Below are 19,444 nucleotides of genomic sequence, written 5' to 3' on the forward strand. Positions count from 1 at the left end.
ACATAATAAGGAAGTCATAAAAATAAAATGGGATCTGCTTTAGGGGTGTCTTGTATGCAGACATATATGTACATATTATATAAAGTGTATAAGTACATATACATGTGTGTTTATGTACACACACACACATATACAACATTTATATATACAAGCAGACGTAACTTTTCTCACCCAATAGAATGAGGTCTTTGAGGACAGAGATTATTTTTAGTTTTTTCTTTATATCCCCAGATATTTGCTGATGCTGGATAAGAAGGATAAATAGAGACCGATACATACAAAATAATGTTATGGAAAATATTATAGAAACCAAAGCAACATATTCAAATATAGGAATAACAACTTTATAGAAAAACATTAGCATCTCTGAAAAAGTCCTCAAGAGTTTCTCATTTCTTCTGATAAATCTTAAAGCACCATATTAATAAATAAGTCTACATTTGACCATTCTGTAATGTCATCAACTTGCATAAAGTTCAGTGATCATTTCTGTGTAGGTAATTCTTGTATTATTAAGTCTGCTGCCAGTTTCTTTTCTGAATTCCCATCCCAAATCACCAGCTGACCACTGGACATTTTGAATTTGATTTCCTGTAGACATCTCAAATTTAATATGTCCAATATAGAACTCATTATGCTTTCCCTAATAGCCATCCTTTTATAAACTGGTGGGGACACCACATATCCTTTTCATAGCTCAGTTTTATAACCCTGATGTCATTCATATTGTCTCGCTTACCCCCACATATCCAATCAGTTGTCAAATCTTGTCATTTCTATCTCTACAGCTCTTGCATCTTGCCTTTCTAAAGGTTTCTCAGAGGTGGAATGGATAGAGTATTTGGTCTAGAATTAGAAAGAGCTGAGTTAAAATCTAAATACTAGCATTGTGACTTTAGTCAAGACATTTAACCTCTACCCTGTTTTTCTCAACTGGTTTATTATAACAGCACCTCTCTTAAAGGTTTATGGTGAGGATGAAATGAGATAATATATGTAAAACACATAGCAAAAACAGACTATTGGAGTCATGCTGTCACTGATAATTGATAGCCCTGTTATTTCTGTGACAGTGCCCACACAAACAATGGATACACCAGAGTATTCCTAAAAGAACAGTACTATATTCTTGCATTTTTGATACTCATATTTAAATCACCCCTTCAATTCTCTTCCCCACTTCCATAACTGTACAGGACTTACGCAATCTTGGCACAGACTGTGCATTTCCAATTGCCATCAATGCCCACAATCCGACACTCACTGCAAACTCGGAGCATGCATGCTTCGCATATGTTTCCCCGGTCAAAAATCAAGCCCAAATTTTTCTGACATCGAACACAAGTCCTGCTGCCATCTTGCTGCTTTTTCCCACCTTTCCGTTTTGCTTCTAAAAGCTCATTTTTCAATTTCCTAGAAGGAAAAAAGAAGAATTTTGCATCAAAGTTGGCTTGACTTAAAATCTTCATTCATTACTTTTACAAAAACAAATAAGGAAAAGAACCCTACTTCAATAGGTTTAGGACTAATTAAGAAAATTCACTTGCCCAAATTGATTCCACAAGCTCCCAATAACTGAGAAAATAAAATATACATTACTTTAAAGTTCTGTCAAATTCAATCACTTGACAAATTAGAAAACTGGGAGTCAGAGGGATTAAGGGACTTGTCTGAAGTCACAAAGGTGGCACAGCCAGGATTTAAATTCAGAATTTATGACTTTAAATCCAGTGAGTTATTATTCTCACTGCACCACAATTCCTCTGGGGAAAATAAATAAACAAACAAAAAACAAAACTGAGAATCAGAGTGACTTACTCAGGGTCATAGAATTAGAACTATAATTGTCAGGATTTGAATCCACAACTCCCTGACAAATTCCAGTACCATTTGTTCCATCAGTAGTTTCAAATTCAAATAAAAACAGCTCCCTTCCAGCCTCATATTGACACAGAAAACCGTACATTAACATTATCTATGTTCTATTGTATTTCTGTTTACTTTGTTAAACATTTCCTAATTATATTTTTAACTAGCTCGGGCAGAATGTCTAATTTTACTAATTTGATACCTCTAGCTATAATGTATTATATAAATAAAAGCCAGTTTCATGGTAATTATAGTATAAATGCAATTCCTGCTCCCAAGCCCATTGGTATGGGACTCTTTCCTTATTGGTGAAGATGAATGTGCTGCCCTGCATGAGGGGGAACAGGAGGAGTACAGAGGTAAGAGCTTTAGTTCTTAGCTAGTCCCCCTTTTGGACCATTCAGCGCTAATCCCCTTGGGAATAGTCCAACTGGTGGTCTTCAAACATTGCTTTGAATCAGCTACCAGCTTCCAGAGAGATGGACAAGGTCAACCCTACTATATGTTGCTTAAGGAAAAGACTCTGTGAAGACATGAGAGGAACTGGCAGTCTCTTATTTCCTACTCCCAGCTTCTTAAATAGAGATTTCAGGGAGTTTCCCCCTAGGATGAGAGTCCAGATACTCTTCTTAGTTGAGCTGAGTTATCTTACTCCCAATAAGAGAGCTCCTTCAGTCTGTATTGTCTAATATTCATTCTTCCACTTATACATTTGCTGTTTTGCTATGATTTGGGTAAATTGTCTTCTTAGCAATTTTCCATTGTGGAATTGGTATGAGATGGGAAAGGGAGTTATCCTTGAATATAGAGCTTTTGCCCTCCTTTTTCCTCAAAATGACAAAGCAATTAAATGTTAGATGGTATGACACATACAGCCCTGCATGAAAAATATTGAAGGGAATAAATATTTTCCAGCCCAGTACTCCCTCTTTTTGAAGCGGACAGAGTGGTCTCTGGCCCCAGTTAAAACAAAATTAATTGCAATTAATTGCAATTGCAATTATGCAATTAAAAAAACAAAAAATTGCTTCCTCTTTTGTCAGGGGTGAAAGATGGAGGGAAAAGAGGCTAGAGATGTCCATTCTGCCTCTCTTTGAACCACAAATAAACACAAGCCTTTATCACAGGTAGACCTCATTACACATGTGAGACTTTCTTTCTAGCTCTATAAATAGTCAATTATATATAATATAATTTGTGTTATATAATGGGACAATTAAATGGCACAGTGGTTAAAGCTGTAGGCCTGGAATCAGGAAAACCTGAGTTCAAATCCAGCCTCAGATACTCATTAGCTGTGTGACCCTAGGCTAGTCACTTTATCCCATTTGCCTGTTTTTTAATCTGTAAAATAAGTTGGAAAAGGAAGTTGCAAATTATATTTGCCAAGAAAATCCCACATGAGGCTAGAATGAGTCATATATGATAGAAATGACTCAACAACAACAACAACATCATATAAAATAAATTACTATCACTAGGATTAATTTATATTTCTCTTTAATTTCTTCAGAATATCACATTTTGGAATTCTATTTTCTAACTCATTTGTATTCCTCAGTCTTAGGGCAAATACAGAAAGCTTATATCATGAGTTCTGCTGGTTCCTCTCCCCATAGGTGACAGCAACAGGTATGAACTCATTGTAACAGTGATCCTTTACCATAGTGGTCCAACACCAGATAATACTACAGAAATGAGAGTTTTAATGACCTAAGATATCAAACAGAGCTAAACTCCTTTGGTTAGTATTCAGGGATGCTCATCAATGTTCTGTTCAACCTTTCCAAGTCCATTATAATCAAGGAGGCAAGATAATCAGTTTATCAATTCCTTGTTCCAGAATGACTCATCCCCATTATGCATTCACATATCTGCCATTCCCCGCTGTCTCCCTGCCAATTCATTTCCACAATTTATTTCAGTACACTAATGAAGACTTATTGACTCCAGAAAAGCTTCTTTCATTCCTTTTCAAATTCTATATTCATTTTTGTATTCCTTTTGTAGCTACCTTGCTTTAGTATCATCCTGTGTGTATTTGCCCTTTTCACATTCAATCTTTCGTTCTGTCTCTCTGTGTCTGTTTTTGTGCCTCTGTCTCGCTGTCTTTGTCTTCATCTGTCTCTTTCTTTCTCTCTCTGTCTCTCTCTTTTTCCTCTCTTTCCTTTCTTCTCCCTTTCTCTATCTGTCTCTATCTCTCTGTGCATCTCTGTTTCTCTCCTTCTTTCTCTCTCTCTCTCTCTCTCTCTCTCCACCTTTATCTTATGTAACATCTATCTCTCTATCTCTGTCTCTCTGTATTTCTCTCTCTCTGTGTGTTTCTCTGTTTCTCTCTCTCTCAAATATCTACAACAATCTGGAAAAGAGAAAGAAAAAATAGAAGTGAAGATCATGAAGTATACTAAAAGATGGTAAACAGATAGGATACTAAATGGGTAAGAAGGGAATTCCAGAGACTCATGAAATGACTTCTACTTTGTGGTCCTAGAAATATATATAAAGGAAAACAGATCAAATGTTCAGCATTATCTTCTGTTTTCTCAGGTAGAGGTGCTGGTTCTATTCTCGAGAAATTAAAAGAAAATTTGCCAAGATTTTATATTAAACCTATTTCAAGGTTTGTAGATGAAAAGCTAAAACTGACATAAAAATTACTCTGGACCTTCAGCCCAGGGGATAATAGGAATTGGGGCCTAGAATAAATCAGGTTACAGGCATGAAGGTATTTTAATTAAAATGGAAAATAATATAGATACAGTAATACTATGGTTCTTGGAGCTGCTGCTCTTTAGAATTATTAGTTATACTATTGCATGTGGGGAGAGCTATGGAATTGTGCTGGATAGCAAAACATTTCCAGAATATAACCTGAAAAAAATGGATCACTTAATGAGCAAAATTATAAAATAATTGTTTTTTATAGACTGTTTTGATCTAAAAAAAAATCCTCACCAAACTTAGAATGATTAAAGTTTAATTCTAAAGAAGTGTGAGAGAGAGACAGAGAGAGAGAAAGAGAGAGAGAAAGACAGAGAGAGAGAGAGTGAGAGAGAGAGAGAGAGAGAGAGAAAGAAGAGAGAAGAGAGAGATGAAATAAGTAAACAGCTTTATGAATAATTTTGGAGAAATAAAATACTTGAAGCACCTACTCACCATCCCACCTTAATCCACAAGCTGGACTCAGCCAGAGCAAACTTTCCAGACTTGTATTTCTGAGTTCAGCTACAGTTTTCTTATACTTTGACATGACTTTTTTCTTGGCAGTGATTTAGTCTGGATTTTCCTTTTAGACTCCATAAGAAATCAAAAATATTGCTTCTGCCAAGCTATTTGGAAAGGGATTTCAACTTAAGTGGTCAATTGAGAATGAAGGGTGGTGACAAATGTTGGAAAGCTGGTGGGAGAAGGGGACTGGAAGCTATGTAGGGATAAGTCCTTTCCATATGAGTTGTTTTTTGGTCATTGTGATCCTGAAGCAGGTTGTGGTCCCTTTAAGAAACTGTATTTCCTATTAATCTGTGATCCCTTTCAGATTCTCAACCCCTCCTGAGGAAGACATATTCTCCCTAGATAAGTTATCTTTCCAATTCAATTAGAAATTGAATTAGAAAATTCAATTAGAAATCCTGGTCAAAAAGCACCCCCTTTGAATTGTTGTTAATTCTAATAGGAGATCTGGGCTGTCCCAGTCCCCACTGGGTCTGACCTGCTTGGGCTGTCTCAGATCCCACCAAGACACCCAATACAATAACTTCCATCAAGGAAGGTCTTTTTGCAGATGGACCTCAGTAGCTCACTCAGCTGCCAGGACTTTCTGTCCACTGAGAGCTGCATTCTCAGTGCAAAACTCCATTTTCAATAGATCTGCTACTATAGAAGTCAGTCTCTTGGTAAACTGATTTCTATCTAACAATAAACTTTCCTTTTGCAACTATTAATTTGGGAATGAGTGAATTCTTTCACTCCTAAAACCTGTGGCCAATTTAAAGGGGATTCTTAATAACTCTCTTACAGCTACTAACCTCTAGACCCCAGGAATCTAGGCCACTCAAACAGCATCAATCCTATGTGCAATTATCTTGGTAAAGATATTAGAGTGGTTTGCCATTTCCTTCTCCAGCTTTTACAAATGAGGAAACTGAGGCAAACAGGATTAAGTGTCTTGCCCAAGGTCAGAGGTCAGATTTTGAACTCAGGAAGATAAATTTTCCTGACTCCAAGCCTAATATTTCATCCACTGCACCATTCAGCTGCCACTAATCTTCTCCACACAGAGTTTATTTCTTTTTTTTTATTTCATAGCTTTTTATTTACAAGTTATATGTATGGGTAATTTTACAACATTGACAATTGCCAGACCTTTTGTTCAAATTTTTCCTCTCCTTCCCCCCGCCTCCTCCCCTAGATGGCAGGATGACCAGTAGATGTTAAATATATTAGAGTATAAATTAGATACACAATAAATATACATGGCCAAACAGTTATTTTGCTGTACAAAAAGAATAAGACTGAAATATTGTACAATTAGCCTGTGAAGGAAATCCAAAATGCAGGCAGGCAAAAATATAGGGATTGGGAATTCAATGTAATGAATTCTCCCAGAGAATCTCCCAGAGTTCTTTCACTGGGCGTAGCTGGTTCAGTTCATTACTGCTCCATTGGAACTGATTTGGTTCATCTCATTGCTGAGGATGGCCAGGTCCATCAGAATTGGTCATCATATAGTATTGTTGTTGAAGTATATAATGATCTCCTGGCCCTGCTCATTTCACTCAGCATCAGTTCATGTAAGTCTCTCCAGGCCTTTCTGAAATCATTCTTCTGGTCATTTCTTACAGAACAATAATATTTCATAACATTCATATACCACAATTTACAGAGTTTATTTCTTAAGAAAGAACTAGTTGCATTTACAGTTTGCAAAAACTGAAGACTATTTATGTAGTACTAGAAAGAGGAAGTAATAAAAAGTAACAAGAGAAGTCAAATAAGTTACTGAGATTATAAGAAAAAGAGCGAAAGACAAAAATGTCCAAGAGAGAAAGACTAAATATAAGTAAAGCTTTTAAACAGGTGAAGCAACAGTGAGTTTTCTTCGATCATGAGAACAGAAGAAAAAAATTTTAAATGTTGCAATACATTGAAGAAGTTTTATAATAAGAAAGAAAATGATCTAATGAAAAAGAGAATTTGATGGATAATCTCAAGATTGTGGGGGAAAAACATTGAAAAACTACAGAAGAGTTCATAAGGAAAACTTAATTATTAAATAAATAAATGCTAATACATTGTTGGTGTACCATGAAATGATACAGACATTCTGAAAGGTGATTTGGAATTATACTAATAAATTGACTAAAATGTCTATACCTTTTGGACTAGAGACTATTACTGGACTTATCTCAAGGAAGCCATTGACAAGAAAAAAGACCCCACATATTCCAAAATATTAATAGTAGAACTTTTCTGTGAGAGCTGAGAATAAGAAACAAGGTAGATATTCATTCTCTGACAAATGGTTAAACAAACTGTGGTTCATGAATATAATAGAATACTATTGTTCTGTAAGAAATATGTGTGATGAATAGAAATAGAAATAGAAAAGAAACATAGAAAGATCATGAATAGAGAATCAGACTTGGAATCAGGGAAGATCTGAACATCTAAATCTAGCTATGTTATCCTGAGAAAGATACTTGACCTTTGTTTGCCTCAGTTTTCTCTACACTAAAGTGAGGATATTAATAGCACCTAGTTGGCAGGGTTGTTGTGAGGAGCAAATGAGATGATAATTGTAAAGTGCCTGGCACATAGTAAATACTACATAAATGCTAGTTATCATTATTATTATTATTATTAGGTTATCTAGGGGTGATACATTAAACAATGTCAAGCCTGAAATTCTGAAAACTGATTTTCCTGAGTTCATATCTGGCTTCAGACACTGACTAGCTGTATGACCTTAGGCAAGTCATTTAGCTCTGTCTGCCTTAGTTTTCTCATCTGTAAAATGAACTGGAGAAGAAAATGGGAAATTACTCTAGGATCTTTGAAAAGAAAATATCAAATAACTGAAAACAGCTCAACAATAATAAATTATTATTATTGTTATGTGAACTGATACAAAGAGAAGTAAACAGAATCAAGAAAACAATATACAAAGTAACCTCAACAATACAGAAAGAAACAATTGAAATACTACAGGACCATAATCAGAATTGCACAAGAACTAATAGTTATTACACTAAAAGACTATAGGACTTAGTCCATTATATTTCTAAGAGCAAAAGACTTGGGGTTGCAGATAAAAATAGTTTTGTATAATCCTGAAAGAAAAAAAGGATATTTAATGAATTGAAAGACTTTCAGATATCTGTGTCAAAAAAAGACAAGAGTTTAATGGGAAAATTCAACATAAAAGATCTGAAAGAAATATAAGGTAAACAATAAAGAATAATTACAAGGGACTCAATAAGGTCACCTTGTTTACTTCTCATATGTGAAAATGTTGTTAGTATTCTTAAGACTATGATCCGTATTTGTATAGTTTGAAAGAAAGTTTGGGACTGAGTTAAATATGATGAGGTGATTCCAAGAAATAAAATTGAGTAGGAAGAGATAAAAAAAGAGCAATTCAAATGAGATGTAAGAAGAAAAACTGATACAAAGGAAATAGATTGGGGGAGAGGACTGGTAGTGCTGGAATCATACTCTCATCATATATAGGTTAAAAAAGGAACAATATGAACATCTAAAAAATTACAAATGTCTTCTAAATTTATTTTTAAAATGAGAGGATTAGATAACAAGAATGGGGATGTCTTTTGGAAGGATGTGTAGATTAAGATTTATTAGGATGGGCAGGAGAGTAAAAGCGAAGACCTCTTAGAGGAATGGGTAGAATAATGAATAAAAAGAATAAGGGAAGAGGATAAGGGAAAGATTATTTTAAAGGATATGGATTAGATATGGATTAGGGAAGTAGTGGTTAGAAGCAAACTTTAAAACTAAGGTAAAAAGAGAGTCTGAGAAGGACAATAGGGAGGAAAAATAGGATGGAGGGAAATGCACAAATAATAAAAATTACGGAATATGAATGGGATGAATTCATCCATAAAACAGAAGAAGATAGAAAAATGGATTAAGAATCAAAATCTGGCAATTCATTGCTTATAAGAACATCTCTTTAAAAATGAGAGATATATACACAGATTAAGGGAAGTAGATTAAAATTTATTATGCATCAGTTTATGCAAAATAAGAAAGGATAGCAATCATAATCTCAGACAAAATTACAGCTAAAGTAGATTTAATTAAAAAGATAAATAGGAGCACATTATGGTAAAAGCTACCATAGACAATGAAGCAATATCAATACTAAATCTATATGCACTAAATACAATAGCATTTAAATTTTTAAAAGAAAAGTTAAATGAATTATAAGTGGAGATAAATAATAGTACTATGACAATATGGATCTTTAACCTTTCTCTTTCAGAATTGGATAAATCTAACTAAAAAATAAGAAAGAAATCAAGGAAATGAATAGAATTGTAGCGATGATAGATATTTTGAATGAATTGGATGGAATAGAAAGGAACATACCTTTTTTCTTAGTGGTACTTTTACAAAAATTAGCCATATAGAGGAACATAAAACTTTTATAGATAAAGGAAGAAATATGAAATGCTTTATTTTCAGATCACAATGCAATAAAAATACATTTAATGAGAAAGCATGGAAACATAGAAAAATTAATTGGATAATAAACAATCTAGCCTTAAAGAATAAGTAGGGATTAAAGCACAAAGCAATCAACAATTTCATTAAAGAAAATGACAATGAGACAACATATTAAAACCTACAGGATACAGCAAAAGAGGTAATCAGAGAGAAATTTATATCTCTGGGTGTTTACATCAAATAAAAATATATTTAATGAGAAAGCATGGAAACATAGAAAATTAATTGGATAATAAACAATCTAACCTTAAAGAATAAGTAGGGATTAAAGTACAAAGCAATCAACAATTTCATTAAAGAAAATGACAATGAGACAACATATTAAAACCTACAGGATACAGCAAAAGGAGTAATCAGAGAGAAATTTATATCTCTGGGTGTTTACATCAATACATCAAAGTAGATCAATGGCTTGAATATGCAATTTTTAAAAATTAAAAAAGAATAAAGACTCCCCAGATAAATGCCAAATTGGAAATACTAAAAACTAAAGATAAAATTGAGTTCATTAAATTGATAACATAAAAACTAATAAATTAGACATCATTGGTTAAGATGATTTAAAAGAGAGAAGAAAATCAAATCACTAGTATTGAAAATGGAAAGACTGACTATACCTCTAATGAAGATGAAATCAAAGCAATTTTGAGGAGTTGTTTTACACAATTATATGCCAATAAATTTAATAATTTAAATGAAATGCAATAATATTTGCAAAAATATAAACTTATTAGATTATCAGAAGAGGGACCAGAATATCTGAATAGATCTATTTTAGAAAAAGAAATCAAAGAGATCATAAATGAGCTTCCTTAAAAAAAAAAAAAAAAAAGCACCAGGACCAGATGGACTAACAACTGGATTCTAGCTAACATTTAAAGATCAATTAATTCCAACACTGAATAAATAATATGTAATAATAGGGTTCTACCAAATTCCTTTTATGAAAATAATGTAATGCTAATACCTAAACTAGGAAGAGTAAAAAATTATAGACCAATTTAATTAATGGACATGGATACAAAAATACTAAATAAAATACTAGCCAAAAGATTATAACACCATACTGAAAATGTTAAACATTATGGCCAAACAAGATTCATACCAATTTTTATGGTATGAAAGAAAAGACTATTCACATAATGAATTGTGACAATAATAAAAGTAACAAAAGTCATGTCATCTTATCAGTAGATACAGGGAAATCATATGAAAAAGCACAACCCTCATTTTTATTAAAAATACTTGAAAGCTTAGGAATCAATGGACTTTTTCCTAAGTTGATAAGAAGCATTTATCTAAAACCACCAGGAGGAATTATTTGTAATGGGAATAAGCTAGAAGACTTCCCAGTAAGGTCAAGTGTGAACAAGGATGCCCACTGTCACTAATATATTCAATATTATATTGAAAATCCTAGCAATAGAAATGAGAAGAAAAAAATAAAAGAAAACAGAATGGGCAGTGAACTATCTCTATTTTGCAGATGACATGACAAAAATCTTTAAGAATCAACTAAAAAGTTAATTGAAATAATTCATAATTTTAGCAAAACATTGCTATTTATGACCAACAGGACCCAGAAGGAAGAGAAAGAGATATGACATTTAAAATAACTCTAAACAATATAAAATATCTGGAAAGACATGTGCCAAAACAAACCCAGAAACTATATGAACAGAATCATTTTTTAAAAATTATACAAATAAAATCAGATAACAATAAATGGCAAAATATTAATTACTCATAGATAGGTAGGGCCAATATAATAAAAATGACAAATGTGCCTAAATTAACTAGACAAATAATAACAAAATTCATTTGGAAGAATACAAAGATCAAGAGTATCAAAGTAATTAATAAAAATTATAATGGAAGAAAATTTAGTAGTACTAGATCTTATATTATAAGGCATTAATTATCAAAACTATCTAGTATTGGCTAAGAAATAGAAAAGGAGAACAATGTAACAGAGTTAACATACTGTTCATAGCAGCAAACAAATATGGTAACTTAGTGTTTGACAAGTGTGAAGACTTAAGTTTTCTGGAAATAATTTAATTTTTTAAAATGTTGGGAAAGTTAGAAAGCAGTCTGGCAGAAATTGGGCATAGAACAGTATCTTACACCACTTACCAAGATTTTACCAAAATAGATACATGACTCAGATATAAGGGAGGATTTACAAGAAATTTGAAGGACAAAGAATACATTACCTATTAGTCTTATGAATAGGTGAACAATTTATGAACAAACAAAAGATAGAAAGCATTATTTTGATTACATTAAAAATTACATTACAAATAAAACTAATGCAGCCAAAAAACTGGGGTGGAATACTTTATACAGTTTCTCAGATAAAGGTCCCATATCTCAAATATATAAAGAACTTTTATCAAATCTATAAGAATATGAATCTCCAATGGACAAATGGTCAAAGGATGTGAAGAGGTAATTTTCCAATTTAGAAATCAAAGCAATTTATAATCATATGAAGAAATGCTCTAAATCATTATTGATTAGAGAAATGTAAATTAAAACAACTTTGAGATATCATTTTCTACCTATCAAATTGGCTAAAATGATAGAAGGGAAAAGCAACAAATATTGGAGGGGCTGTTAAAAAATTGGCACCTTAATTCATTGTAAGGAGATACATGGACTGACCTAAACATTTTAGAGAGCAATCTGGAATTATACTTATAGTGTATTAAATAGTCTATATCCTTTAACTCAGCAATAGCATTATTAGATTTGTTTCCCAAGATGATTAAGGAAAAAGAAAAAGAACCTATATGTTCCAAAGTATTTAATAGTAGCTCTCTTTGTGGTGGCAAAGAGCTTGTAAACTATATGTTCATGATAGAATATTATTCTGCTGTAAGATATGATGGGCTTGATGATTTTAGAAAATAACTGAAAAGCCCTGCAAAGAAGAACAAAAGGAGCAGAATCAAAAGCCTATTGCATAATAACAATATTGTTTTAAGAAGAACTTTGAGCAAGTCATTGATATGATTATAAATACCTAAACTGAACTACAAAGTTTCTATGAAGGAAAGTGTTATCTGCATCCAGAGAAAAAAACTGCAAAGATAGATAGATAGATAGATAGAGATGCATGTATATGCTTATACACACACATATATACACAAAAACACACATCTTTATATCTGATGGTAGTGGGCAGGGGAAAAAGAAGGGAAGGAGAAAAGGAAAGTTAATGATAATTTTGCTGTTTATTTAAAAGAAATCACAAATTGTATATAATTTGCACTTACAGATGCAATCCTCTTTCTTTTCTATTCCATTATGGAAATGACTTTTATTTCTTAAGTTCAGAATTTTTAAAAAGTAAATGTAACAAAATTACAAAGAGCAAATGTGACGTGAATGAAGAGATAGGAGAAGACTCCCCCAATCTACCCTTCTGTGAAGATGGGAAGTTGACAGGTATTACACATTGCACATGTGTTTGGCTTTTAAATGTACTGTTCAACATCCAGCCATTCTGGAGAGCAATTTGGAACTATGCCCAAAAAGTTATCAAACTGTGCATACCCTTTGATCCAGCAGTGTTTCTACTGGGCTTATATCCCAAAGAGATACTAAAAAAAGGGAAAAGGACCTGTATGTGCCAAAATGTTTGTGGCAGCTCTGTTTGTAGTGGCCAGAAGCTGGAAAATGAATGGATGCCCATCAATTGGAGAATGGTTGAGTAAATTGTGGTATATGAATGTTATGGAATATTATTGTTCTGTAAGAAATGACCAGCAGGACGAATACAGAGAGGATTGGCGAGACTTGCATGAACTGATGCTGAGCGAAATGAGCAGAACCAGGAGATCATTATATACTTCAGCAACGATACTGTATGAGGATGTATTCTGATGGAAGTGGATTTCTTCAACAAAGAAAAGATCTAACTCAGTTTCAATTGATCAAGGATGGACAGAAGCAGCTACATGCAAAGAAAGAACACTAGGAAATGAATGTAAACTGCTTGCATTTTTGTTCTTCTTCCCAGGTTATTTATACCTTCTAAATCCAATTCTCCCTGAACCACAAGAGAACTGTTCAGTTCTGCACACATATATTGTATCCAAGATCTACTGTAACCTATTTAACATATATAGGACTGCTTGCCGTCTGGGGGAGAGGGTGGAGGGAGAGAGGAGAAAAATTGGAACAGAAGTGAGTGCAAGGGATAATGTTGTAAAAAATTACCCTGGCATGGGTTCTGTCAGTAAAAAGTTATTTAAAAAAATAAAAAAATAAATGTATTGTTCAGGTGTGCTGACTTTTTTTTTGTTCTTTAATAAAATGACTATATCATATGGGATGCACTCTGAGGAGGAGATACATGGGATAACCATGGAAATATAAGAAAGATAAAAGATCAATAAAAATTATTTCAAAAAGTATTTGTCCTTTTAAATTTAACCAAAATGACAATATATTGCAAGGAGGGTGGGAGTTGTTGGAGTTGGGGAGAGGAGAAAATTGCTCACATAGATATGACAAATCTAGTCTGCAAAGTAGAAGTTAAAACTGCAAAGGAATAGAAATAATGAGGATTAATAATTTATGAGAACCATCACTCAAGAAGAAAGCCATTAATAAAAGTCATTGCCTCAGACTTCATACATATGGGATCAGTTTAAGTTAGACCTTCATTATCTCTGGACTACTGACATAGCATCTAATTGGTTTACCTCACTAAAATATCTCCTCTCTTCAATTGGTGCTCTGCATAACTACCAAAGAGGTTTTCCAAAAGTTCATGAAGTCATTCCCTCATCTAATATACTCCAATAGTTCCTTATGTTTCTAAAATCAACTATAAACTCTCTTATTTAGCTTTTAAAAAGCAGTTCAAAACTTGATCTCCACTGAGCTTTCTGATACTTCTATACATATGACAATAATAATTAGATAATAATAACAGTATTTAAATTTATTTAGCACATTCAATTTTTAAAATGTTTTGCAGAAATCACCCCATTTTATCAATATAACCTTGGAAAATAGATAGGGGAAAGGGAAGAGAATAAGAATTTACATAACTCCTATTATGAGCTAGACACTGTCCTCATTTTTTCTCACTACAATCCTGAAAAGGAAGTGCTCTAAATATTCTCATTTTATAGTTGGAGAAACTAAGGCATACAGAGGTTAAATGCTAACTAGTAAGTGTCTGAGGCAGATTTGAATCCAGGTCTCCTTGACTCTATATCCAGTGCTCTATTCACCGTACCACCTAGTTCTTTAGATAAATAGGTAGATAGGTAGACAGTGTGTATGTGTGTATGTCAAGTACTTCAGCAATTCTCTGCTTAGAAGCTTGTTGATATGCTTCAGCACTTGAGGCTCAGGGGGAGGCTGCAGCCATAGCAATGGTCAGGAACCCAGGACTCCTGGAAATCCCAAACCCTGGTTCAATGCTGGGTCTCTGGACTGTGAGAGTATAGGACCATAGCTTCCATTTCCACATTCAGCGCTCCTCCTTCCTCAGGGAAGCTTGAACTGAGTGGGATGGGGAGAGATATTATAAAGGACATGATTCCTTTCAAAAAGTGAGTTGTGTCAAGAAGGGAGGAGCCCTGCTGGGCTGAAGTGGGCTGGCTTGTTTCTTAGCAGCTGGAAGCTCCACTTGTCCCTTTGGGGAATTAGGTGAGGAGGGATGATTAGTCTGCAGTCTGGAGATGTGCTCCTTACAGAAAAAAAATTTGTTTGGTCCTTGTCGATTTTCACCATTCTTTGTGGTTTCTGGAACCAATTAGCGATGATAACCAAGGTACCACTGGTTCCTTCAAAATGCCTTTAAAATTAAGCATTTCCTGTTTTCACCACTTGTCATCTCCCTACATCTCCAATAAAATTCTCTCTGTCTTTCTTTGTTTCTCTGTGTGTATGTGATACACACACACACACACACACACACACACACACACACATATATATGATGTTCCCATGGAATATAAGTTCCACAAGAGAGGAACTGTTTCATTTTCTTGTTACACACTATGATAAACTTTTATTGAACACCTATCATACATCAGGCATTATGCTATACTATACCCTAAATTTACAAATAAGAAAAAGTTAGTGATTGTTGCAGGCCAGATTTGAACTCAGCAAGATCAATCTTCTAGTCTTCATATTTCACGTCTGATACTCTGTCCACTATGCCACCAAGCTGCCCTTAATTCAACTGAATAAAACAAGCATTTATTAAATGCCTTGTGCCAGGCACTCTGCTAAGTGCCAGGGATATAAAGGCAAGGAATAAAAGCAGTCCTGCCCTCATGGTGCTTCTGTTTTGTATTTTGTGTACATGCTACCCCCAAATATAGCTCTAAAATTTTTAAAATAAATTTTCATCTCTCTTTTGATGGCTTTTCTTTCCAGAGGACTGTTATTACACTAAAAACTAAGACATCAGGAACTCTCAACAGATTGCTAGAGCAATCCCTTTGAGGATCTTTTCTGATTAAAACCCAATGAATCCTTCTTTGCATCAAGAAATTGAGAACAAGGAAATTAAATGTTTAGGGAAGGAAAGTAAAAAGAAATAGTCTCAGAGGTAGCACTGATGCCTTTAAACAATCACAGTTTAATCTTGGATTGTCATGGAAGAACCAAGGAAGATAATGATAAAGAAGTAAATTATACTGGCTCATTCACTTTTCTACTCATGCTGAGATGAAATTAAGGTTTCATTAGTTCTTGAATTGCCACTGATGTTTTGGAGTTCACATTAGCCTTTTCATATTAGATCTGTACTCTCAATAAGTGAATCCTAGATTAAACCAAAAGTTCCCATGTAATACAGCAGAATCAGAGAGTTCATGGTAAACGATGAATGTATTATAGAATCCAAACTAAGAAGACAACCCCCCCCCTAAAGCTATAAAAATGATCTGTGTAATGATATTAGGATCTAAGATCATTAGTTAGGGCTTTGTGTCCTAAGGTTATGTTCTGATGAGCCCATCTATCATTCATATCCAAAGATGATGCTATTAATGTTGTTGATTTTCCTGATGGAGAGAGGAATTGGTGGTTGGATAGAGTTTTGTTTGACTTTGTTTCAGTACAATCTCTGAATTTGCTATTATAACCATCATTTGAAAAACATTACTATTTGTAAATTGTCCTCTTAAGCTCAAAAGTGTTCCCATATCTGTGATCAAAGAAAAGAAATCTCAATGACTGGCACTGGTATTGCCTAGCAGTGTACAGCCATGCTGCTTGATTTTAGCCGAATTTTAAAAAATGGAACATGATGCTTATTCTCTTGGCCTTCATTGTTTGAGTATGACATTTACTTGACTACCCTCTTACTATAAATCTTTTAATAAATAAATGACAGAAATCATTACCACAGCAAGTGCCACATGTCAGTGTAAATACCCTTCAACAAACCTCATCAAAGATTTCTTCAAAACAAACCAAAAACTGTTTCTTTTCAAACTAAAAGAAAAGATATTGAAAAATTATGCTTTCTATAGGAAGGAAAGGAAAGGTTTTTTTTTTTTTAATCAGGAATTGACTTAGAGGTAGGCACAAAGGACAGGGATATATGAATACTTTTCTAAATAGGGAAATGTTAAGAATATAGTCTCTTACTTAATTTTTTTTTTTGAAAATGGTCTAGAAGTGATGACCAGTCCTGATGGATCAGGCCATCATCAGCAACGAGATCAACCAAATCATTTCTAATGGAGCAGTAATGAACTGAACTAGCTATACCCAGAAAAAGAACTCTGGGAGATGACTAAAAACCATTACATTGAATTCCCAGTCCCTATATTTATGCACACCTGCATCTTTGATTTCCTTCACAAGCTAATTGTACAATAATTCAGAGTCTGATTCTTTTTGTACAGCAAAATAATGTTTTGGTCATGTATACTTATTGTGTATCTAAGTTATATTTTAATATATTTAACATCTACTGGTCATCCTGCCATTTAGGGGAGGGGGTGGGGGGGGTAAGAGGTGAAAAATTGGAACAAGAGGTTTGGCAATTGTTAATGCTGTAAAGTTACCCATGTATATATCCTGTAAATTAAAGGCTATTAAATAAAAAAAAAAAAAAAATCAAAAAAAAAAAAAAAAGATTTGGAAAAAAAAAAAAAAAAAAAAAAAAAAGAAAAAGAAAATGGTCTAGAAGAAGGAATTTGCAGTGAAATCCAGAAGTCTACAGATACATTAGTCTTTTCTAGATAATAAAATACCTGAACCAGTGATCTACAAACATTTTTGGTAATGCACTCCTATCAATTAAAAATTTATAATAGTCTTACTACACATCCCTAATATATGCACATTTGTTTATTTATAAATTATATACATATACTACTATATTAATAAATTATAATTATAAATATATAATATAATAAATTATAAACACATTATAAATTATAAGCACATTATAAAATTATATATATATGGAGAGTGCGTTTTCCATAACACCAAATGTAAGAACCTGTTTATTGCTTGCCTCAAAAGTAATATAGAAATTTGAATAATAAGTGAATTTTGAAAGAAAGATCCTGATCCACATAACAAAACATCCATGACTCTTCATCCTATGTGACTGATTAACCCAAAATGAAAAAGGAGGAGACAAGAGAAAGAACTCCTTGGTCATTTCTCTGGAGCACACATTATAAAACCCACTATCTATGGTATATCTGTCATAACTACAAGGTAAACTGGGGACCTAGAGTAGGAAAAAACTTTCCAAATGGTAAATAAACTAGAGTTTATTAGGTAGAGTCAGACTTGCGCTTTAAGATCACTTTGGTAGCCTAATAAAGAATGGATTGAGGTAGGGACATACTTGAAGTAGGGAGAACAACCACAAAGCTCTTGGAATAGTTTAGGATGAAGTGATGAGGAGCACCCATACCAGGATGGTACAATATGAGAGTATAGGAGAGAGAGTATAGGAGAGCTGTTATGAAGGTAAAATGACAGGACCTAATCACTTATTGGCTATGGGATGGGTGAGGGTAGTTTAGTGGTGAAAAGAGTGAAGAGTTGAGAATGAGGAAGGATACCAAGATTTCAAGCATAGGTGGCTAGGAAGAATAAGGAAGTATATTTAGAGGAATTGTTTTAGTTGGTATAGACTCAGAGAGCATGGGATGTGGTCCAAACATAGTTTCTGACAGACTATAGTCAGTTTTGCCAAGAGTTTTTTTCAAACATCAGTTGAGGAATGACTGATTAAGTTTTGGTATAAGAATATAATGGAATATTATTGTTCTATAAGAAATAATGAGCAGGCTGATTTCAGGAAAGCCTGGATTTACATGAACTGATGCTTAGTGAAGTAAGCCAAACCAAGAGAACACAATACATAATAACAAGAAGATTAAGTGATAATCAACTGTGATAGATTTGGCTGTTTTCAACAACGAAATGATTCAAGGAGATTCCAATAAACCTGGGATGGAAAGTACTATCCACATCCAGAGAGAGAGATATGAATATTGAATTGGACCAAAGCACTGTATTTTCACTTTTGTTATTGTTTGTCTGCTTGTTGTTTTTTTTTCTTTCTCGTATTTTTTCCCCTTTTGTTCTTATTTTTCTTGTTCAGCATGATGATATGGAAATATATTTAGAAGAATTGTACATGTTTAACCTATAAGGAATTGCTTTCTAACTTGGAAAGGGGGAGTAGGGGAAAGAAAGAAAAATTTGGAACACAAGATTTTACAAAGGCAAATGCTGAAAACTATCTTTGCATGTTCTTAGAAAATAAAATACTATTAAAAATAAAAGTAAAATAAAATAAGCTGAAAAATGAAAT

General features: G+C 33.5%; 1 protein-coding gene across 3 annotated transcripts in view; it reads right to left on the minus strand.

Moving 5' to 3' along the window:
- The window catches only part of SYTL5 (synaptotagmin like 5), a 205,887-nt gene that overhangs the window by 84,764 nt on the left and 101,679 nt on the right, over positions 1-19,444 (minus strand). For all 3 annotated transcript variants that reach the window (XM_031959435.1, XM_023498919.2, XM_031959434.1), the window contains one exon: positions 1,204-1,413. In XM_031959435.1, the coding sequence (XP_031815295.1) occupies positions 1,204-1,413 (210 nt within the window). The remainder of the gene's footprint in view (positions 1-1,203; positions 1,414-19,444) is intronic.

The sequence above is a fragment of the Sarcophilus harrisii genome, chromosome 3 (assembly GCF_902635505.1).
Source record: "Sarcophilus harrisii chromosome 3, mSarHar1.11, whole genome shotgun sequence".
Classification (NCBI taxonomy): Eukaryota; Metazoa; Chordata; class Mammalia; order Dasyuromorphia; family Dasyuridae; genus Sarcophilus; species Sarcophilus harrisii.